Below are 23,106 nucleotides of genomic sequence, written 5' to 3'. Positions count from 1 at the left end.
GCATGCAGCTTCGTTTTGCTTCGTCGTCCAGCGTAGACAATTTGTTAAGCTACGCATGGTTGTATGTGGGGTATGGTTGGGGAGACTCCACTCCACTTGACTAGTGTGCGAAGTGTACGATGGGGAGTATCAACAGACATGAAAACGTCGTCTGCTGGAAATCGAACTGAAACACAACTACACGCGATTCCGCTTTAGTTGTATTAAGTTGGGGCACGTTGGGCCCTTTTGAAGATGCAATGCATTAAAGTGTTGAACAAGAAAATAGTCACAGTTTTAAAATATTAATACTGAATTTATATCACATAATATTGAGACGTCTACACAAATGCCACAAGGATGGTAAAGTGTCAGTAATTAAACCTAAAAAATTGAGACAGAGCGACTGGCGTATTGAAAATAAGCATCCGATATGTAACAAAAAAGTCGAACAATTTTTTTTCAAAATTTAATATCCTATGTATATAATAATAATTTGCTCAATCTCAATATCAAAAGTGGGATTTCCTCAAAAAAAGCTGTTTGTCTGATAATTGATCGAGATTAAAGGGGGGGGGGGGGGGGGGGTCTCAAAATACAACCTCTCTTACGTAATATGGTTTCTATTGTTTGATAAAAACTCGATTGAGGCCAAAAAAAATTTGTATGGAAGCCCTCCGTTCCCCTTCCCATCCGCAACTGCTGAAAGAAGATAGGGATCCCATTTTTTTCGCAATCCAAAATCCTCCCATATCATGTTATTGTTGGTTTCCCATGTAATTGTTGGTTCTATTTGTTAGATAAGTTTTTGGTTTATGCAAAAAAATTGTATGGGGGCTTTCCCCTAACTTTATCCCCAACGGAAGGAGAAAGGAGTCTCAAATAAGCAAATAACCATTTTTCGTATCCAAAAGCTCTCCAATGCCAAATTTGATTCCATTTGTACGATTTTAGCTCTCGAGTTATGCGAAAAATTGTAAAGCATTCCCTCTTGTCTCTCTCTCTCTCCTTCCTGCTCCCACTGGAAGGAGCTGTAGTACTAAATATTCATAAAATACTACGCAAATACCCTACCATTTCAAATTTAATGCCAGTGGCTGGGTATGTTCCCGAGTAATGTATGGAAGCACCCTTCCGCCTTGAAGTTTTCCCTCTAGAAGATTTTTAAACGAGAAATATTGTGCTGAAAGTTGTAAAGGAGTCCTCTCCCCCTTTTTATCGTTCCACTGGAAGAAGGGAGGGGTACCAAATATTTATAGAACCATTTTTCGTACCCAAATACCCTTCGAAGCAAAAGTTATACATCCCCCCCCCCTTCCCAAGAGCCAACTCTGGGACCGCCCCTGGCTGGTGGCAAATGGCAAAGTACTTTTCTAATATATTTTAACATTTTTTTATCATTCTTTTTGATGATAAAAGTAAGTTTTCGAAAGATCCTGATCTTAAAACGATTTCAATCGATGTTTTTTTTCGAGTGGGATGTGTTGGTTGATTCATTGAAAGTACGGATTTTATACCATTTTTTTACATTTTTTGTGGTCATGATCTAAAGAAATTAAAAAAAAATACAACATATATTTTCTAACTTCAGCTTTCTCAAGCTCTAAGTTTTTTTTTTTCGAGCACTTAAAAGGGGGGAAAAGGCATAATGGCCACCTTAAGGAAAACGCCTATTTAACCATAGAGAACAGCTATAATATGTGAATCACATCATTGTTTCGTGTTCAGACACTCAAATAGTCTATTGCCTAATTGGATGAAACTTGAAAAAGTAGATAAAAACGTTTAAAAATGCATTTTAAAAATTTTTTGCCGAAAGCTGAAAACCAGTCATTGTAGGGCCATAATGAGAACCCCCCCTGGGGCAGTATAAGCACCATTAATCGAATGATGAAGTCAACTGAAAATAGAGCTACAGCTTGACTTGTTTCATCTGACGATTTGGCCTATTGGTAAGGTGGCGGAGAGGTAGTCAGTAGACTCGAGTTCGATTCCTGGTCATGATGATTTTTTTTCATTTATCATTCATGATCGATGCATTTTTCACTAAACGGTAAGGCGTAGATTCATCAAACAAAGCAATAACAAAATAATCTAGGTCTATTTCTAGAATTCAAAGAATTAACACATGCTCATACATTATGTTTCTGGTGTTTTGTTTGACGGATGATGCTACTAGCTGTGTAATGTAACAATAAAACAAATCAATCATGAATGGTATGTGAAAAAAATCCCCTTGAACAGGAATCGAACTCGAGTCTACTGATTACCTCTCCGACACCTTACCAATAGGCCAAATCGACAGATGAAACAAGTCAAGCTGTAGCTCTATTATTCAGATTATACGGCAGAAAACGCTCATCGGGCCCCGATTAATAGTGCTCTGTTCGCCCCAGGTCAACAAATTTAAGTAAAAACGCGTTTTAAAATTGATTAAAGTGAGAAATGAAAAATTTTATGATGATGAAAATTGAAAAACAATGTGCAAATCATGTTGCAGTGCGTACATTTCAGATCAAGATGATTTAAAGGTCATAAGAGCTTCTTTGGTGGTGCTTAAAAATTATAATATTTTCGTAACTTGAGTACCTAGCTGGTATTTAATATTTCTGTAAAGATGAAAAGGATATTTCTTTTTTGGTGAAAAATTTATACTATAGGTAATACAAAACAAATCCTCGTGAAAATTTGTTTAAGAAAATAGGAATTTTTGTAGAAAAAAATATTATGCCCTGGCTGCTCGTTATGCCCTTATCTTTCCTAACTGACTTACAGCGTTTTCCCCGAAGCATTTTTATCGTTTTTTTTTTCTTAGACTTTGAATAACTTTAAAATTAGCCTGAGCTTGTCGCTAGCACGAATTTTAAAGACTCCCTTAGAGCTCGAGGAAAACCACCCTATGTTCCAGTGAGAGATGTGCTGGCTGTGATAGACTTGGACTACATGTTTGAAATAAGGTACACCGGGGCAAGTGCAAACGTTCAACTTTTCTCTGTTACAAAAAAAGTAAAAAATATTTCTTCATCTAGAAATTGTTGTTTAGACCCAAACAAACAATCTGACATAGATAAACTAAACTTTCTTTAAATTTTTCACTAAAAACACGGCACTGTTTGATCACACTCGAATTCAAGTACGTACTAGACATGAACAATGTGTTTTTGTTTTGAATATTTTGGCTACAAAAAAAGGGCATTCAAATCCGAATTTTCGTTGAAAGGTGAGTGTTTGAGACCGATATTCAAGTGAAAGCAGAAAATTTATGATAAATTTTCAGTACACCCCGAAAGTTGTAAAAATAATATTCGCTCTTGTTAACCCACACTGTGGGGCAAGTGCAAACGACACTACCGGGGTAAGTGCAAACGCACCTTTAAGCCATGTAACATCAGCCATTTCAGAAAATTCATCACCAAAATGGTTCAGCATTATATTAAAATGGTCAGAAGGGATATCCAAAGTGTTGTATCTGAAGCGGATGTTCAAAGTTCCGTAATGCATTAGTAAATGAAGGTCTTTTGCTTAAAACAACAGTCACCAAAAATGAAATTCCAAAAAGTTATCACTATTGCAAGAAAACAGCAAACATATTAATAAAAGTTGATAAAACGTACCGGAACTTGTATTCAATTCATTTTAGGACTGATACACTGACTCATCTGTGAATTAGTTTGGAAAAAGTATTGCGTTTGCACATGCCCCCTTAAACGGGGCAAGTGCAAATTTTGAATTTTTTTCACAAAAGCACCGTTACTTTTTACCAACATTTTTTTTATTTTTCACTTTCAACGGGAATTTGTTGAGAACTATTTTAGTGATGCAACGAACGAAAATTGATAATTTTTGAACATATAGGGTAGGTGTTCCTCATATGGCATGTGTACCTAATGTTAACATACCGTTTGATTTTGACTGTTTGTGGCGTTATTTTCCACTTATCAAAATTATAAAAAAAATATGATAATGTAACGGATCATTTGAACTTTCATTTTACAGGAAAAATAGTTTTCTAACTCACAGGATTTAAAATAAAATTCGGATTGTTTCAAAGTGTGTCCAAATTGAATGGAGTTGTGAGCAAATTTCTTAAAAAACACCTATTCAGAAATGGAAGATAAAAGCTGAATTTGTCAACCAACTTTTTTGAAATTTTTTGTCGGATTGTTTTTTATCATGATTTTAGTAATTAGTATGTTAGAACCATGATTTTTTCGTGTAAAAACTAAAAAAAGCTTATGTCGACAATTAGGAACACTATTTTCAATGTGTTCCTAATTGTGGACATAGTCAAAGTTTTCCAAACTATATCAAAGCCATAGAATGTATTTGAAATAAATTTGATTGATTGAATTGTGTTTTAACTTAATTTTCAACGATCTGTTAAAATAAACTGTTTTGAGTTAATAAAACATGATATTTTTTACTTCAGTGTATCTCAAAGCTAAAAATGTTAAAAACATATTTTCGTAAGGTTGTAAAGAACGCACCCTACCCGACAGAAAAGGAAATCATCAAGTTACAGAGAGTTTCTCAACAAGCACAGAATAGGAAGGAAAATTTAAAAAAAAATATAGATAAAATACGTTGTATACCGTCACATGGGGCATCATGCAACACTTTTCAACTTCAATGACTTCTTTAAACCTATTGTCCACAGATAATCATACCGCCTGCACATCAAAAGTTTTAAGGTTAAAGGGACATCTAATTAACGTAGTCAGAAAAATAATTGGTTCCCCAATTATTTTAAATGTACAAAACATACGATTTTCACCCTACTAAGAAAAAGGGGTAAGTTGCAAAAACCTTTGTTTTTAATGAAAAATCAAATGAAAAAGTGTGAAAAGTTATAGTTTTGGATTTATTTGTGATTTCTTTACGCATAAAGCACGATCTGCAGTTATCTTTGATTTTGTTCGAATTAAATTTGATACTTATTTTTTCGGTCAAAGATTAAAAAAAAAGAAAGCATTAGGGTGATAAAAACTACTACTACAAAAAAAAATTAAAACCATATTCCAGCATATGGAAACAAGATTTAAACTTTCAATCATTGATTTGCATGTCGATGCATTTTAGCGCAGACTGGTAACTGAATTTTGAAAATATTTATTTAAAAATTTAAATGATTGTCCGAAAAATATTTATACACCGACAGTGTTGATATAGGGTAATAAAATCAATATAAAGTTTGTAGGTGAAATCATTAAGCCAATCCGTCATACTGTGTAAAGTATTTTACGGCATCAAAAAACGTAAAAAAATCGATTTTTCAAATTCTCTATGAGAATGTAAAACTTCAAAAATCTATCTCACGATGTGAGAAACTATGGCATCATCGTTTCGTTATCATAAAATGTTAATTTTATTATACTAAAACAAAAGTTGAATAAGTGTTGTGGATGTGGTATACAAATGTTGCATCTAACCATGCTGTTGCATGATGCTCTGTTTGACTGTATCTTATTTGTATCCAATACAATGAATTTTCTACTTTTGTATAAAAAATGTATCCATTGGAAAAGGTAAAGTTTGAATTTTAATAAGCTCAACATCTACTACATTCTACAAAACTAGCGTGAAGGAATATTGTGTAGGATTTAAATAGTCATTATTTATCTAATCATATTCCAAAAACGTTGTAAAATTTATAAAAATGTGAGTTTTGAGATTTTTATCATTAAAGTATTAAAAAAACAGACCCCTATGCAAAATCAGGAACAAATATGTTAACATTAGGAACACCCATATGTTAACATTAGGAGCAATTATTGCCAAATTAGGAACATCGACACACTTTATAAAAAATGATATTTCTTGTAAATTAAAGCTTAAAATGATTATTTCAAACCATAACGGAGTTCAGAAAAAAATTTGGAACTTAATTACCAAAATTTTTTAAATATAACAATTAAAGATTCGGCCTACTAATATCAAAGCTAAAAACCTCTGACATAATATAGCGAAATTAGGCGCATTTACCCTACATATTTTTTTAGAACATGTGAAAGTTGAACTATGGTGAAAACCGTTTGCACTTGCCCCGGTGTACCTTATATCTTTTCCTAAAAGCTATTAATCTTTGTCTATAATTTTTTTTTACATTTCCCTATCTATCTATCTATTTTTTCTTCAAAAAGTGAACTAGATGTAAGCACACAATTGTAATCAAACAAAACGAGTTTGGCTCCTTAAAGCCTTAAGGTATGAGCCGTTTCAAATAAAGAATTTACAAAAAAAAAATTTAAAATTAATAAGCTGAATATTGCCTGAAAATCATATTTGAGTCACGTTACAAGCTTTTCAAAACTATAAATGTAAAAATCGGATGAGAAACAAGTGAGTTTAAGTGGAAAAGATGTAAGGGGTCATTTGACTCCCAGCGGTATAAATAGGTATAAGTATTTAAAAAGTGTCGATATGTTTAGTGTTAAGCCTCAGTTTTAGTTTTCAGTCAAAAATCAATCTGATTTCAACGTATGAATTAACTTAAAAACTTAAAAATCGCTAGATATTCAATTATTTTCACTGATTTTTTCATCCAGACCTGAGATTCGTAACGAAATAAATTTGATGACATTAATAAAAGCTAAAAGTAGGTAATAATAAAAATGTAACATATCTAAGCTCCCCATTTATTAAAAGTTTATTTATATTAAAGGTATTTTTCAAATATTCTCTGCACGATATCCATGAGCTAAGAAAGAGTTTACGCTCGTGGAATTCTAAGTCGTTCTTTATTTTTACAGATATTCAATAACATCATTAACGGATTTTTTTCGTTATAAGGTACACCGGGGCAAGTGCAAACTCGGGGAAAGTCCAAACGTTCAATATTTCTCTGTTACAAAAAAAATTAAATTTTTTTTCTTCTAGAAATTATTGTTTAGGCACAAACAAACAATCCCTCTTGGATAAACTTAACTTTCTTTAAATTATTCACTAAAGCACTGCACTGTTTGACATGAACTGTGTGTTTTTGTTTTGCGTATTTTGGCTGTAAAAAAGGACATTCAAATCCGAATTTTCGTTGAAAGGTGAGTGTCTGAGACTGAAAAAGTAATTAAAACAGTAATTAAACATCAAATATATCAATAAAAATTGAAAAAACATACTAGAACACGTATTTAATTCATTTTAGGACCGATACACTGACGCATCTGTGAATTAGATTGGAAAAGATATTGCATTTGCCCCCATAAACGGGGCAAGTGCAAACTCAGAAATTTTTTCATAATAGTACCTTGCTTTTTGCCAACATTTTTATTTTTTTTACTTTCAACGGGAATTTGTTGAGAACTATTTTAGTGATGCAACGAACGATAATTGATAATTTTTGAAGATATACAGATTTTTCTAGGACATGTGAAAGTTGAACTTTGGTGAAATCCGTTTGCACTTGCCCCGGTGTACCTTACATTTTAGCGTTTGTTAATGTGATATAATTATCATGCGCCTGCGATGCAAGCTGGCTGGCTGCCTCTGCAGGTATTCTACGAAAACTTATTAAAACATTTAATTTAATCTGCCAATACTGTGTTTGACTGACTGCTAGTTTCTGCGTGGAAACGAATCTATTTGACCTATTAAATTTAATTAGAGATGTACCGAATAGTGGTATTCGGCGAACGGCCGAATACCGAATATTGACCTTTTCTACTATTCGGCCAAATGAAAATTTCGCTCTTTTCAACATCTGTAAATTTTCTCCTCACTTCTCTATCCATCTTTATCAATTTCAGAACTACATTTCACCGATATGCCGAAAAATAAATTACAAAAATTAATTAACGGTGGTTAACTTATCTTAAAAATCGGCCGAATATTCGGTCGAATATTTGGTCCAACATTCTGTTGAGTTTTTCATAGAAATTAAAAAGCGACAATTTCATTTTTCTTCTACTCTTTCCATCTTAATACTCCTCATGTTTTTTAAAGCGATTGTTTTCAACCAGATATTGGTTTTTTAGGGAAGAATGACCCTGGAAGATAAACTCCCTTGAAAAAAAAAATCAACCAGATGTAGGTATACATCAGTTATTTCTTTAATTTCTTTGATAATAAAAATGTCACCAATAGTTAGAAGGACATCAGATGAATTGTCACTTCTAGGACTTTTATCACCAAAAAGATTGGGTTTCAGTGAAATCTGGGACAAAACATGTCAACACAGGTGCAAAACTATTTGAAATAGCTTATTTTATATTGAATCAGTTGAATGTCGAATTTTAGCTAGCTATCATCAAAAAAGTTTTCAAAAAAACGATGATCTTTAACTTTAAGAATACCATATTATCTACCAAACGAATCCACACGACCGAGTCTGGACGATTTTTTGAAAAAATTGTTTAAAAAAAGCCTATCTCATCAGAATCTAGACATTTTTCTCAAACATACAAGAAGAAAAAAGAAAGTAAATTAATTAAAATTTAAAGTTTTCAATCGTATCTTAGGGTTAAAGAAAAATTGATGTTTATATTCAAATTTAGTCTAACAAATAGTTTTGGAACTCAAAATCTAAAAACTTTAAAGGAGAAATTAAATTATTTATTTTATTTAGCAAATAATCTGATTAAACCCGGGTAAAATCCGGAAAATTTCAAATAATATCTGGCCATCCCGGTCAGATTTGACTTTTCTCAAATTCTTTATTGGACAAGCCTGAATATATGAACAAATCTGGAATAACCAATAATCAAAGTATAAAGCTATCTATAGTGAAATATACACGGATACTGATCTTTTACTGAAACCATAAGTTTTTTATGATTTTGAAGCTTTTTCAACAATACTTTTGGATATTTTAGAAATTAACCAATAACAGTTAAAAAATTTGACAAGTCTGTTAGTGCATAAAATTTGAAAAATAAGTATTCGGCCTATTCGGCCGAATACTTGGCTCAACTATTCGGTGAGTCGAATATTCGGTTTAACGGTTTTTAGTGGTATTCGCGCCGAATATTTGGTACATCTCTAAGTTTAATACTTTCTGCAATGAGTTTAATTTGTTTCCATTTGAAGATATTATGCATACAATAAATTAGGGCATTTGTAGCGGGAATCGATGCACTGCCTTACAGTTCTTTCCGAAGAATTTACCGGTGGAGTTAAGATTTAGCCAATCATGAATCATCTTTGAAGTTCATAGGTTTTTTTTCTCAAAATTTTGCTTTTTTTTAGTAAAAATTGATATAGTTTTTTCAGTGTCTGGGCGGTGAATGGCTATATGATGGTAATCCCGTTTCAACTTTTGCTATCTGAAAGGCTGTTTTTTTGTATATTCTCTACATTTCACATATTTCACGGGCTGTGATATCTCCTTACAATTGTGAACAGTCTTGGTTTCAAGATAACATTTGTAATTGCGGACGTGCAGATTTTATCGAATAACAACATTCACACTCTTGACGAGTTCAGCACCGATATTAGCATGAACCACATTCACTTCCGATTGAGTAAGTGTGCGTTCCATGTGTCGATAAACAATCCGGAAACAAAGACTAGACTTACCTGTTTTGGGATGTTTGAATTTGTCGATCAACGTTACCTTGAATGAAAGAATAAAAAGAAGTCAAAATAAGTAACGCAAAGATTAGTATTGAACTCTCACCTGTTCGACTATATCTCCAGCGACTGTTCGCACCAGGTCGTAGAAATCATTCGGGGAAAATTCGTCAATATTCATACCATCCGGCAGCCAAAAAGATAAATCGTTTGTGCATTGTGGGTGAACTGAGATAGGTTTGTATTTGACGATTGAATCGTCTTTGAACTGGTTCAAAAATCCACTATCTGTGCTCCAAAAAAGTCGAATGTCCGGTATATCGAACAGTACCATAGCTAAGCGTTCCAAACCAACTCCAAACGCGTATGCGATGGATTTTGACACACCAGCTTTATCCAAAATTTCATTTCTTGTAATTCCACATCCCAAAATTTCCAACCATTTCCCATTGAAAAAGATTTCTAGCTCGTAGGAAGGTTTAGTGAACGGGAATTCCGATTCAGTCCACCGGTACTCGACTTTGTCTCCAAATAGATCTTTTACCATGCCCACCAGGATTCGTTTCATTTCGTGTTCGCACAACTTGACAGCCTCCAAAGTGTGACAAGGTTGTTTCTGTTGATCGATACATTCCGAAATGGTGGTTGAATTTTGATTGAGATGAGTTTTATATGAAGTTTCAAAGACATTAAGTTCCGGATTGCGTTCGAAAAGCTTGTCTTGATGAATGATTCGTACCCCATCCATTTGATGGAACACGGGATAATGAGTTGAATCGATTTCATCTCTCCGGTATACATCTCCCACAACTAAAAAATTGTCCAATCCAGATTGGATAAGTTCAACCTGAAAGTGGAAAGAAAATATATTATTCTCACGTCCTAAGTAACTATTTACTCTGATAAAAAACGAAACACCCGACTATCTGTAATGTATAAAAAGATTCATTTACCTGATGAGCTGTCGTATGCGCCCTCAGCAGGAAGTTTTGGTTTATGTAGTAACAATCATTCTTGGCTCTGCTCGGATGGTCTTTCGAGATAAGCAGATTGTCGAAATTTTGTTCTATCGATACAACCGGACTCAGCCGTTCATGCACACTGAACATGGGATTCCCACGGGGATTCAAATAAGCACCGTAGAAATATTTGGTTATCCTTTTCCAAATGATCGAGAGTGGGTGGTTCTGTTGCAGGTGAAGATTCCGATCCAGATGGGAAAGTATTTTCGGTGTAATGTTAGTCCAGGAATCTCTCTCGTACTGCTGCCGGTAGAGGTCCACCGTTTTCTCACTGATATTGGCTTGACTGCTCAACAATCGCGATACGTTACCCGATAAACTCAGAACCGGCCTCACTTTGAGAATTTTAATGAAAAACATTTTAATCAAACTCCTTTCGCGAAATCCTTGGCAAAAGTTTCATAACTCACGCGCGGCCACCTTATTTACAAATAACGGATCAAACAAAAACTGCACGCAGAAATCAATTTGTTCGTTTTGGGTAAAAATATAACCTTTTCAGAGAAAATATAACCCAGGGTGCCTACATCTACGGGTGTGCTAATATTATAGCGCCAGCACTAAATTTTACTTCGGAAGTCCGGACTTCCGATCCCGAACTTACTTCCGAACTTTTGACAGTTGTGTTTAAAAAAATAACAGTGTATTATATGCAACGTTGCCACACATAAATTTGTATCCACCAGAGTATCTCTACATACATTAAGCGGGCCACAGACTACACAACATTGGTACAAATGCGATGAAATTAGATGAAATTTTGTCGCTATGAACACGATTTGTATCGTGTATGACACTGCTTGTATGAGCGCCCAAACGGTTTGAGTAACATCGGTTGGGATCGAAATATTTTGTACAAACCACCACCCTCTGCCGGGGTGGAAATGTTTTTTTGTTGCTTTTGCTGTTTTCGCCAGCAATCGTTTGTGTTCGCGTGAAATATACTCTTACGGGCAAGAATGAGATACACAAACGATTCAAATGAATTTGTGGCAACGTTGATTTGAAAATTTCTTGGCGCACGCTTAAATAAAAGGACTCAATGTGTCTTGGTCGGAAGTCAGCCATGATGCCATTTCACCAACGACGTTTATAAATTTTTTATCTAAACGCACAATATACCAAAAAACGGAATCGACCATCTTGTGACAGGTAATCGTAATGGTAGGTCTAGGTGTAATAATGGTATGGCAATGAAAAAAAAGAAACTTTTAGTACCCCTTGTCTACTTTTCCTCAAAATGCTAATATCCTAGCATAATCCTATAAGCACCCTGATATAACCAATAGATCAGGGGGATGGCATCCTGGTTCTTCTTGCGAACAAGAATCTTTTTGTTTTTTTTCTATCCATCGGGAGAGTTTTTGTAAAAGTCAAAATTTCAATACTAATGAGGAACCAGAATGATTGTTGCGTTAGTGTGCAATCATTCATCTATAGGATTTGACATTTAGTTCGGTTCCTTGACAGCAAAATGTCAGGTTTGTTATGGGCCCACAAAATCGTGGGCTCGTTATTTTGATGCTTGTCAAATTCAATGACAAAGAATAGGGATGCAATCCCCCTGCAATAGATAGAACAGAAGTATCCGGATTGGTATCCAGAAATAATTTTTCAAATCCTTTTTTTATTCTCCGTCGATCCGTCCGTTCAAAAAATACGCAATATCAATGTAAAGTAATGGTGTCAGATACACATAAAGAATTTAATTCTTTATGTGTATCTGACACAATTAGATTCTATGCAAAACATGCGACATTTTCAAACATAAATTGTTCATACGTCCAAAAAAATTCGTCGCTTGAAGGAGAAATTATATGTTTGTTTTCTTTCGTCCTTTGATTTGTTTAACTTGCACTTATGCCCGTATGTTTCTGAGGCAAATATCGAGAATTTTTGAGTAAATTAATAATGAAAAGTGTGAATCGGGTAGGTCAATCCTGGTCAAACCAGCTCGCTGCTGCCGGAAAAAAACGTGCAAAATCTTAGCCTTAGACCTAAGAACTAAACCCAGAGACCTGAGATCTGAGACTTGAGACCTGAGACTTGAGACCTGAGACATGAGACATGAGACGACACATGAGATATGAGACTTGAGCCCTGAGATCTGAGATCTGAAACCTGAGACTTGAAACCTGTGACCTGAGACTTGAGGATCTAAGACCTGAGACATGAGACCTGAGACTTAACACCTGAGACCTTAGACCTGAGACGTGAGACTTGAGATATGAGACATAAACTATGAAACGTGAGAAGTGAGAAGTGAGAGATGAGCCGTGAGAAGTGAAAAGTAAGATGTGAGAAATGAGCAGAGAGAAATAAGATGTGTCCCGTGAGAAGGGAGATGTGAGCGTCTTACGTCTTAATTCTTACTCAATTCTCACGGTTAACATCTCACTTATCACGTCATACTACTCACGTCTCTCTTCTCATTTCTCACGGCTTATTTCTCACATCTCACTTCGCACTTCTCATTTCCCACTTCTCACGGTTCATATCTCAGTTCTTACATGTCACGTCTAACGTCTCACTTCTCACGTTTCTCTTCTCACTTCTTATGTCTTTCTTCTCTCGGCCAATTTCTCACTTCTCAGGTTTTACGTCTCAGGTCTCAGGTCTTAGGTCTTAGGCCTCAAGTCTCAAATCTCAGAGCTCATGTCTCAGGTCTCACGAAAATGCTGTACAGAGGCAGTTTCTTTTACTACATATCTTTGGTAGATAGATGGATGCAGACCAACTTCATAAATGTTGGAGCCTAATGTTATGACAATTTTTCCAGACCTGAACTGCCCCTACTCGCATAACAATCCCATATGCATTTTCGTCATTCTTCATCTAAAGCCCGGTTTACAGTTCTTGCGAACTCGGACGCGAACGTGAACCCAAGCAACCAAAAGTCACATATTTCCTTGAATGGAGGCATTGAAAGTTACATATTGGCTGACAAAGAGAATCAACTGCCTAATTCCCTTTAGTAAACTTTATGTACTTATTAATAAACTTGAAAGTTGCAAAAGCGATTAATTTGTACGTTGTATGTGACTTGTTTTGCCCAATTCCCATGAGTGAAATCTATGTACTCATTAACGAACTTGAAAGTTGAAAAAGGGATCTATACGTACGTTATACGGGACATGAAAGGCACAAAAGTGCTCAATATGGGATTGGGTAAGTCGCATAAAGGGCACGAAAGTGCTCAAATCGGGATTTGGTAAGTCACAAAAAGTGCATTGATGTGCTTTCAAAATCAAATCACCACTTCGAGTTCTAGTTTCAGTTAGAACAACATCTAGGCGTGGTCTAGTGGTAGCGTGTTCGATTCTCACCACGAAGGTCGGGGTTCGATCCCCAAGCCTAGCAAGTTTTTTTTCAATAAGTAATTTAGTAATTGAGTGACCATTCTGATGGGATAAACATATGTAGGAAATGTAGGAAAGAAGCAATTGAGCAATTTGTCGAGTTTGGAATCCGGCGCGTGGCATCATGGCGGCACCGGTACAGAACACAGTAAAATATCAAGAGAAGGTGATATGCACCGAAGCCAAGGGTTTAGTTGAGATAGAGAGAGATGTTTTGCTCATTTTGCGATTTTTTGGAAGCTGAATTAAGAGGCCGCTCGAAGCTGAATAGAAAATCATTAAGACTTGTTTTGGAACTTGAAAGTATCAATAAGAACTTAAATTTTGAGCTGCATAGAACTTACTTCATATCAATGATGGGGCTGAGTAAGCGTTTTTGTACCTGTTTTATGGTAATTTTGGTTGCTTGGGAACTCACCACACTGAACAAAACCGGGCTATAAACAGTATTAGGAATTTTAGTATTTTTGCACTACTAGAAAATCCAATACTTTTTATAGATGAGCGCAAAATTTTGCGCATATAGTTTAGCGTTCCGATAAATTTTATAGGAATTTCCAGTGAAAGTAATATAATCGTAATTTGGTAAAAATGATTATTCTAGACAATGAAATGAATGTATTTCATTCTACTTGCGATTTTTAAATGGATTTGTTATGAAAAATAAAACATCTGGGCTTGAAGCATTAATTTTATTTATATCTCCTATACACTTACACCGTGGGAGAAGAAAAAATGACAATAACTTACAGCAGGTGGGGTGATGCGATGCGAGAAACGTTTCCGGCGGATATCTGCTTTTGGATTTGGTGGTGCTGCTGTTGTCGCTGGTGGTGCTGCTGTTGCCGCTGGTGGTGGCGATGGTGATACGATCATCGACGGCTTAGTGCGCTTCCACCGTCGGTGAAAAAAACTGGCTCCTGGTAGCTGCTTCTGTGGTGTTGATCTCTTGCTCCAGCCTTCGGAATGTTGTGATTATGTTTTCGCAATCATGATTGAGGAACTGGACGAGTGATGTTTTTTCCGCCTGCTGTTCATGATGTGAATGCATGGTCGTTTCTGCCCAGTTTTCACCTCGTTCGGCGCTGGAATAGTTCCGGCGTTTGTCCGGCCGGATGGTAGAGTTTTTTTTCGCATCCAATGCGAGCTGTACGGGGGGTAGAAAAAATTAAAATTATAGCTATATAAAACAGTTTTTCCACTTACCTTCTGTAGTAACCTTTCATTCGGAAGGTTCGCTAGCGATGTTTTCGGCCTCGGTGCTGTGGAGAATATGAGGAAAATAGTGAAAAAATTGAACGAAATACAGATGTGATAATATACTGTGCAAAGAATAGAGATGAATTATATTCAGTGTACCCAGTACAAGCTTGCTATAAAAAATGAGTGAAACGCAACGTTCACGAAAAAAATCAATTGATAGGAAATTGTGGATGAGTAAGAGAGAAAGTTGTAAAAGCTCCACTGGGAGCAAGTTTCGTAACACACATTCGTTCTTCTATTTGCGACTGTTACCGAAGACAGACGTATCTTAAAGTTCGATCGTCAAAGACGGTAAAAGAAGCTAAGAACACGACAGGTGCGTACAGTTTTCAGTACTTTTTTGGCCATTTTACGGGTTTTCTTACCAAACCAAACCTTACAAATCACTCGATGTCGAGTCGATGCGAATTGTTAGTAAATTTATCAGATATGCAAAATATAAATTCTATACAAATATAAACATTTGAAAATTAATGGATTTTCTAATACATTTGATTAAGATTATTAAGCTCATGGTATTCATTAGATTTTCCTATACTTTTTAGTATGTTTTTCTTCGATAAAATACACTTGCAGAATCTATTGAATTTTCCAATAACTTGTACAGGATAAATCATTACTTTGTATATGAGCGATTAACTTTAAAAATTATTGGAATGACCTAGTAGATTTTATTTCCAGATTTGGTTCAGTGCAGTGGTGAGTCACCACCAGGGAGATGGCATCCCTATCCTTTGTCATTGAATTTGACAACCATCAAAATTACGGGCCCACGATTTTGTGGGCCCATAACAAACCTGACATTTTGCTGTCAAGGACCCGAACTAAATGTCAAATGCTAGAGAAGTATGGTTGATAGCACACTAACACATCAATCATTCTGATTCCTCATTGGTTGAAATTTTGACTTTTTAGGCTTCGTACTGCTTTGAGAGGAAAACACCATAAACGTCTCTCCCGATGGATAGAAAAAAGAAGTAGATTCTTGTTCGAAAGAAGAACTAGATTGCCACCTCCCTGGTCACCACAGTAAAAAAATATTCAAAATTAGCAACAGGTTTGTTCAATGACGGGCAGAAATTGGTTTTGGTCGGTGAATAACAGATCATTCAACCAATGTTTTGATCGATACTAGTCGAACCGGTGTTCAAATTTAAATACAAATTTCTTAAAAATAATATATAAAAAAATGTAAGGTCAGGTTGGTGGCTAGCCGAAATTTCTCAATTCTTCGATTTCACAAAGTCAATTTTTACATAAACGGTCACAATTTGATGAAAACTGAGGACACTTTTATTGATTGAACCACTTTATTAAAACAGGAGAGAAGTAACTTGCTCGGTTGGAATTTGCGAAGAGACTATATTGAGGAAAGTTAAAAAGCTCTCAAGAAAGTAACTTTACAGGCAAAACATGACATTAACGATTGCTTAGTACTAAAAACGAAGGATCAAACACAAGCGTTACAAATAATTTTCGAGCACTTTTCTTATAACTAAACATCGCCGCCACCTTGGAATTCTTAATTTCAAAATTCAATTACGCTGGAACTGTATCAGTTGATTATCAGATTCGTTCGATGTTGAATTGTCTCTCCTCAGGTTTTCCGTGTGCGGCAACAGGCAGATTTTGGTAATCGGCCTAGTGATGTACCCCTTGGCGGTGCGAAGAGTGACTACTCGTGAGAGTCTGTCAACTCCCGGTTCACTCAGAATCAAAACAACCCAAAAATAAGAACGCCAGCGCATCAAAACAAAGTTCGCCTGGCGTTCTTGATTTTGGGCTGTTGTCAATACACCAAAATCAAAGTTCGAAGCTCGAACTGACCACCCCAAAAAAATTTCCCTTTATTTTCAGTTAGTTTTTTTCTTGTAAGCAAAACAAAGTCAGTCGCATCGAATAGAATCTCTGGTAAAATGCTTTGAATTTGACGAAATTTAATCATGCTTTATTCATTTTAATTTATGGATTTCCAGAAAACGTTTATTCATCGATTATTTTTAAAAAGCATCTACCCAGAACATTATCATTATCATGCCTCCAGCGAATTTCCGGAAGGAACCGGAAAGAAGCGGAGGACGATCTGGAACAATTGCAGCAGCAACCTACTAAAACGGGAGCGTCGGATAGCACTATGCTAGGAAGTCTCAAGGTTGTGAGGACACGTGACGTTCCTAAACGGTACCAATCGCCAGTTTTCGACATGACATATGAATTCGGCTGTTCTGCATATCAATCGCAGCCGTGGATACTATCCACTGGATAGTCAACGCTAGTGACGATTGCAGCCTGGTTTTCCTTCCGGGTGCATCCTACAGGTCAGACCCATTGATTTTTAAAGTAAAATGTATAAGCTTTAACTTCCGTTCTTTATGACGGCAGCAGAACTCTGTAATTCCCGATCGAATTCATTGAGAATTGCTCCGGGATAAATCAAGCTCGGGTTTCTTGAATTACCATTTTCGAAAACTTCTGCCGAGGACAGTCAATTTAGAAAAAAGTATTATTGAAAATAAAATTAAAAATGGAATTATGAATAAAAATATTGTCTTTACTAAAATTTTATAATCCCTTTTGATATTTGGTGCATCAAATGAAAAAATCCCAAAAAAAATCCCTGCCGCATGACATGCCCCAAAATTAAGTTGCAAAAATGACGTTTATTCTCAAGTTTGGGAAAACCCCCTCGAAGTCATTTTCGTCGGGAGCCAGTTTCATCCGATTTTGCGGCATTTCAACTTGGTTTTGGGTTGTACCGGCCTAGAGTGTTTGATGTCAACAATGCGTGCGAGAGGCCATTTGACTGGAGGAAGAAAATCGTCAACAATAACAACTAGTCTCCCAGGTTTAATTTCGTTGTTAGGCTGGATAACTTTAGTGTCCCTTTGAAGCTCCTGTAAGTATTCTGTACGCCATCGATACCAGAACGATTGATATAACTTTTGCATTCGTTGGTAGTGATCCAGCCTTGAAATTGGCAGCTGCGAAACGTCGACCTCAGGAACAGAATTCATCGTCGTGCCGATGAGAAAATGTGCCGGTGTAAGCGCTGTGAGATCATTCGGATCCTCTGTCAACGGTGTCAGTGGTCTGGAGTTCATTGCTGCTTCAATTTCTACCAGGATGCTGTACATATCTTCGAAGGAAAGTCGACTGGCTCCTAGCTGCCTGTACAGGTGCCTTTTCGCAATTTTTACTGCAGCCTCCCACAATCCTCCGAAATGCGGTGCTCTAGGAGGGTTCAAATGCCACTCGATTTCCTTCTGGAGGCAGAATTCGTCGATCTGTCCTGACTCTGCAGAACTGTGCAACATAGTGTAGATTTGATGGAGCTCGTTCTTGGCCCCAACGAAGTTTTTCCCGTTGTCCGAATAGATATGAGCTGGTGGTCCACGGCGCCCTACAAATCTACGCAGTGCTGAGAGAAAGGCTGGTGTCGTGAGATCGCTGACCAGCTCAATATGAACAGCTTTCGTCGAAAAACAAAAAAACAAGCATACATAGGCCTTCTGTGGTGCTGCTCGTTTGTGGACCGGCTTCAAATATAAAGGTCCAGCATAATCAACTCCCGCAATTGAAAAGGGCCTGCTAGGCGCAGTGCGATGGAATGGCAGCTGACCAGTTTGCTGCTGTGCTGGAACGGGATTCGCTCGGGAACAGTGGAAGCAATTTCGAACAATATTTCTCACCAGCCGACGTCCATTTATGGGCCAATATTTTTCGCGTATCACAGCCAGCATCACTTGGCCGCCACCGTGAATCAGTTTGTAGTGGTAAAATTGAGCAATCAACTTCGAAAGAGGGTGGAAATTTGGAAGCAATATAGGATGTTTGAATTCATAAGACTGTTCCGAATGCCTCAGCCTACCTCCCACCCTGATCGTCCCCTCGCTATCAATGAACGGATTAAGAGCCTTGATCTGAGAAGCCTTTGGTAATTGTGAGCCTTTTTTTAAATCGCCTATTTCTCTCCCGAATGCCTCCCTCTGAGCCCACCTTATCAATGCTAATTTTGCATGCTTCATTTCCTCTAGCGATGGTCGCTTACTAATATCGGGTGCCACTCTTTTATGAAAATTTGCTTGAAGTATTTTGAAAAATCGAATGCAGTAAGCGGTGGTTCTGATTAACGTTTTTAAAACAGGATATGTTGTAAACAGCGGATCGGGAGCTTCAGTGCGGATAACAGCTACAATCATGTCTCGGCGTTCACATTCGGCCATATTGGACGGACATGTTTCTGATATTGGCCAGCTTGTTCGTGGTTCTGCCAACCACGATGGTCCCTTTTTCCACAGCTGATTAGATATAAAATTATCCACGGAGACACCTCTGGATACCATGTCGGCTGGATTCTGGCTTCCAGCAACATGATTCCAATTTGCATTGTGAGTTGTGTTCTGGATTTCAGAAACTCGGTTTGCGATGAATGTCTTCCACGTACTGGGGGGCGATTTTAGCCATTGCAGCGTGACGGTCGAATCTGTCCAAAAATATGAAGCAGATGGGTTGAACTCCAAGGATTGCATGATGCGCGAGTATAACTCTGCGCCTTTGACAGCCGCGCACAATTCGAGCCTGGGGAGGGAAACCTTCTTCAATGGAGCAACTCGGCTTTTCGCTGCCAGCAACTCAATTCTGACATTCCCAGCTGCATCAGTGGACCTAGCATACGTGCATGCTCCGTATGCGGCTTCGGAGGCATCAACAAAGGTGTGTAGTTCAACGGTGGAATGCGGAAGGAGGGCATACCTCGGTATTCGATATTTGGAGAGTTGAGGAAGTTGAATCTTAAAATTTTCCCACCGTTTTTCTATGCTAGGAGGAACCTGGTCATCCCAGCCACTTGAATCCAACCATAAATCTTGCATTAAAATTTTTGCTCGTACGACAACTGGAGATATTAACCCGAGAGGATCAAACAGCTGGGCTATGGTTGATAATATGGCACGTTTCGTAATTTTCTCTGGAGAAGTTGTATTGTAATCGAAACGAAAGGTGTCCGGTTCCGGCTCCCAGGTTATCCCAAGCGTTTTGATGGTTTCTTCAGGACTGAATTCGAAGTTGGACTGGGTCCCTATTTGATCGGATTTCAAATCTTTGAGGACTTCCATTTTGTTTGATGTGTATTTGCGTAAAGGAAATCCTCCCTTGCTCAGCAACTTGTCTAGCTCGTCACGAAGCTCAATCGCATCCTCGATGGACTCAGCACCTCCGATACAATCATCGACATAAAACCATTTTAGCAGTGCATTCTTCCCGCGGGGATAAGTATGGCCTTCATCTTCTGCCAGCTGCTGCAAGGTGCGTGTTGCGAGAAAAGCTGAAGGCGCTAACCCATAAGTTACAGTCTGCAATTCGTATGTTCGTATAGGATCAGTGTGGCTGAAGCGCCAAAGAATTCTTTGCATGCGAGTGTCGTCTGGATGCACAAGAATCTGCCTGTACATTTTGGCAATGTCTGCGATCAAGGCTATAGGAAAAGTGCGAAATCGGATTACTTGAGTGATCAAATCCTGCTGTATAGTAGGGCCAACGAGAAGGCCATCATTTAGCGAATGACCAGATGACGACTTTGTCGAACCGTCGAAAACAACACGCGTTTTTGTGGTAGTACTTGACTCTTTCAGAACCGGGTGGTGCGGCAAATAACAAACTCGACCTGGAGAACGTGTTTCGTTAACCTCTTTCATGTGTCCAAGACGCAGATACTCTTCCATAAACGCATGATATTCAATTTTTAGTTTTGGGTTTTTTTCTAGTTTTTGCTCCAATAGTTGAAATCTTCGCAGAGCAGCGGTTTTCGTTTCGCCCATCAGATCGTCGAACGAGCTTTTCTTCGGATAACGTACGACATATCTTCCGGTCTTTGTTCTATTCACTGTGCTTCTGAAGTGAGCTTCGCACTGGCATTCATCGAATGACCAATCCATTCTTTCCGGCAGCTCTTCTAATTTCCAAAACTTTTCTAATTTGTCTTGTAGGCTAACTAAAGAAATAGCAACTACCGTACAAGAAGTAGAATTCGTTTCATCTGTGTGTTTTCCTCCAGTAACAAGCCAACCAAAAACGCTATCAACAAGCTGCGGCAAATTTTCAGATAAGGAAATACGTTGGGCGGAGTTGAAGCAATGGAAGAAATGTTCCAGACCAATAATCATGTCGATTTTGCCGGCGAGGTCAAAAGTTGGATCTGCGAATGTTATATTTCTAGGAATCTTCCAGCCTTCAGTATTAATGGTGTGGGCAGGTAATTGTACGGTAAGTTTTTTGAGTACGAGAAAATTAACAGTTCTGATGAAGGAGTTGTTCCTAGAACGAATCTCCGTTGATACAGATTCGGTAGTTCTCTGGGCTTTTGGGCCGATGCCATGAATAATGACGTCAGTTCTGATTCGAGGCAGCCGCAATAGCTGGGCTAGTTGGTCAGAAATCAAATTTGGCTGTGAAGCAGAATCTAACAGAGCACGTGCGAAGTGTTCCTTTCCAAAAGCATCAACGATTTTAAGAATAACGGTTGGCATAAGCATGCAGCATGCTTCTGTGTTGACATTACTACTCATCAATTTTCTAGGAGGAGAATTGGAAATATTCATCATCGTGTGTAGAGATTCCTGTTCAAATAATGGACCGGTTGCTTCCGCTTGGGTAAAGTGCACTGATGCATTAGGGCGATTCGAATGTGGTTGACGTTGGGATACCTGTACATTTGGGTTCGTTTCGGGATGGAGCATGGTATGGTGGAGTCTTTGGCACAATCTACAGCGATAGGCGGAGCTACAATTTCTCGCCAGATGGTCGTGACGAAAACAATTAAAGCATAATCCCTTGGAACTGACAATTTGGATTCTTTCTTGCAGACCAAGGGCCTCGAACGTGGGACAATGGATTAACGGATGAGTTCCCTCACAAGCATAGCATTTCGAATAACGGGCTTCAGCAGTCGTGGAATGAGTGGAAAATCTAAATGGTTGAGCTCTTCGATGACTATTATCGGTTGAGTTGGCAGCAGTAGGTTGGGGATGTGTGTTATGATTGACTGAAATCGATTCCAATACGCGCACTCTCTTATGAAGAAATCCTAGAAGGCAGTTGAAACTTTGATCGGCAACATTAGCAGCATGATCCTCCCACAGCTTCAAAGTTTCGTCGTGTAATCGCGTACACAAAAGATGTTCAAGTATGGTACTCCAGGAATCAACGGGCTCTTTCATTTGTGCTAGTATTTTGACATGTCTTTCAAATTCATCAACGGTAGTATGAAGTGAAGCTGCCGTTTCCTTTCCCATCCTAGGGATGTCGAGAAGAGCCTGAAGATGACGTTTCTTCAGAAGATATTCGTTAGAGTACCTACTTATCAGTGATTGCCAGGCGATTTCATAGTTATCAGAGCTGATGTGGATTGACTCAATTAGTTGGTAGGCTTCTTCTTTCAGTGATGCCCGCAGGTAGTGGAATTTCTGAACTGAAGGAAGATCACGATTGTTGTGTATCAGAGCGAGGAAAGTGTCATGGAAACTCAGCCATTGATTATAATCACCGTTAAATTCAGGCAAGGAGATCGTAGGCAAACGGAGGCCTTGCAAAGTGGATGGTGGACAATTGATCGAGTGATCAGGGCTGCGGCTCATAGAGATGGGAGGAGGCAACATTGACGTTAAATTACCTTTAATTCGGAACAACCTAGGCTCAAATGATTCACGGCAATTTAAATTTACCACTTTACCTTCACCAGTTGTCTGTAGCGCCTCCAGCTCGATTTGAACTGCTTCCAAGTTATTCCATAGGACGTCGATGTTTTGCAACCTAATGGGTACCTCGAGCGAATCCCGTTCGATGATATAGTTTTCGATGAACTTTTCGGCCCGATCTAGCTGAGCCAGCAAGGTATCACGCCGTATGAGCAGCAAATCGATCTTCTTAGCGTCGTCCATTGCTGATGTACGGTGGTGCGAGGATAATGAAGGATGATTCTGCGA

At 37.8% G+C, this 23,106-nt stretch overlaps 2 protein-coding genes across 2 annotated transcripts; both read right to left on the bottom strand.

The window, feature by feature from the left end:
- Positions 1-9,321: 9,321 nt before the first annotated feature.
- On the bottom strand, positions 9,322-10,936 carry LOC129746707 (probable phenylalanine--tRNA ligase, mitochondrial). Its single transcript, XM_055740562.1, has 3 exons — positions 10,437-10,936; positions 9,590-10,330; positions 9,322-9,526 (listed from the first exon to the last, which is right to left on the bottom strand). The coding sequence occupies exons 1-3, from the start codon at positions 10,863-10,865 to the stop codon at positions 9,359-9,361; spliced, it is 1,338 nt and encodes a 445-aa protein (XP_055596537.1). The 5' UTR covers positions 10,866-10,936; the 3' UTR covers positions 9,322-9,358.
- A 3,811-nt stretch (positions 10,937-14,747) lies between these two features.
- On the bottom strand, positions 14,748-23,061 carry LOC129742975 (uncharacterized). The gene is made up of 4 exons (XM_055734919.1): positions 22,854-23,061; positions 18,039-22,793; positions 15,071-15,126; positions 14,748-15,011 (listed from the first exon to the last, which is right to left on the bottom strand). Exons 1-4 carry the CDS (start codon positions 23,059-23,061, stop codon positions 14,748-14,750), a joined length of 5,283 nt encoding a protein of 1,760 aa, XP_055590894.1.
- Between the last annotated feature and the right edge of the window lie 45 nt (positions 23,062-23,106).

The sequence above is a fragment of the Uranotaenia lowii genome, chromosome 2 (genome assembly GCF_029784155.1).
Source record: "Uranotaenia lowii strain MFRU-FL chromosome 2, ASM2978415v1, whole genome shotgun sequence".
NCBI lineage: Eukaryota > Metazoa > Arthropoda > Insecta > Diptera > Culicidae > Uranotaenia > Uranotaenia lowii.
The sequence above is the reverse complement of the archived record's forward strand: the minus strand, read 5'-3'. Positions and strand labels throughout refer to the sequence as shown.

Bases quoted from the DNA above. Each gene is read 5' to 3' on its own strand.
- LOC129746707 (XM_055740562.1), bottom strand. From the start codon at position 10,865: ATGTTTTTCATTAAAATTCTCAAAGTGAGGCCGGTTCTGAGTTTATCG. The intron at 10,331-10,436 runs GTAAATGAATCT...TTCCACTTTCAG, and splicing joins CGCATACGACAGCTCATCAG to GTTGAACTTATCCAATCTGG. The intron at 9,527-9,589 runs GTGAGAGTTCAA...CTTTCATTCAAG, and splicing joins CTGGAGATATAGTCGAACAG to GTAACGTTGATCGACAAATT.
- LOC129742975 (XM_055734919.1), bottom strand. From the start codon at position 23,061: ATGGACGACGCTAAGAAGATCGATTTGCTGCTCATACGGCGTGATACC. The intron at 22,794-22,853 runs GTAAAGTGGTAA...TCCGAATTAAAG, and splicing joins GCTACAGACAACTGGTGAAG to GTAATTTAACGTCAATGTTG. The intron at 15,012-15,070 runs GTAAGTGGAAAA...CCCCCCGTACAG, and splicing joins ATGAAAGGTTACTACAGAAG to CTCGCATTGGATGCGAAAAA.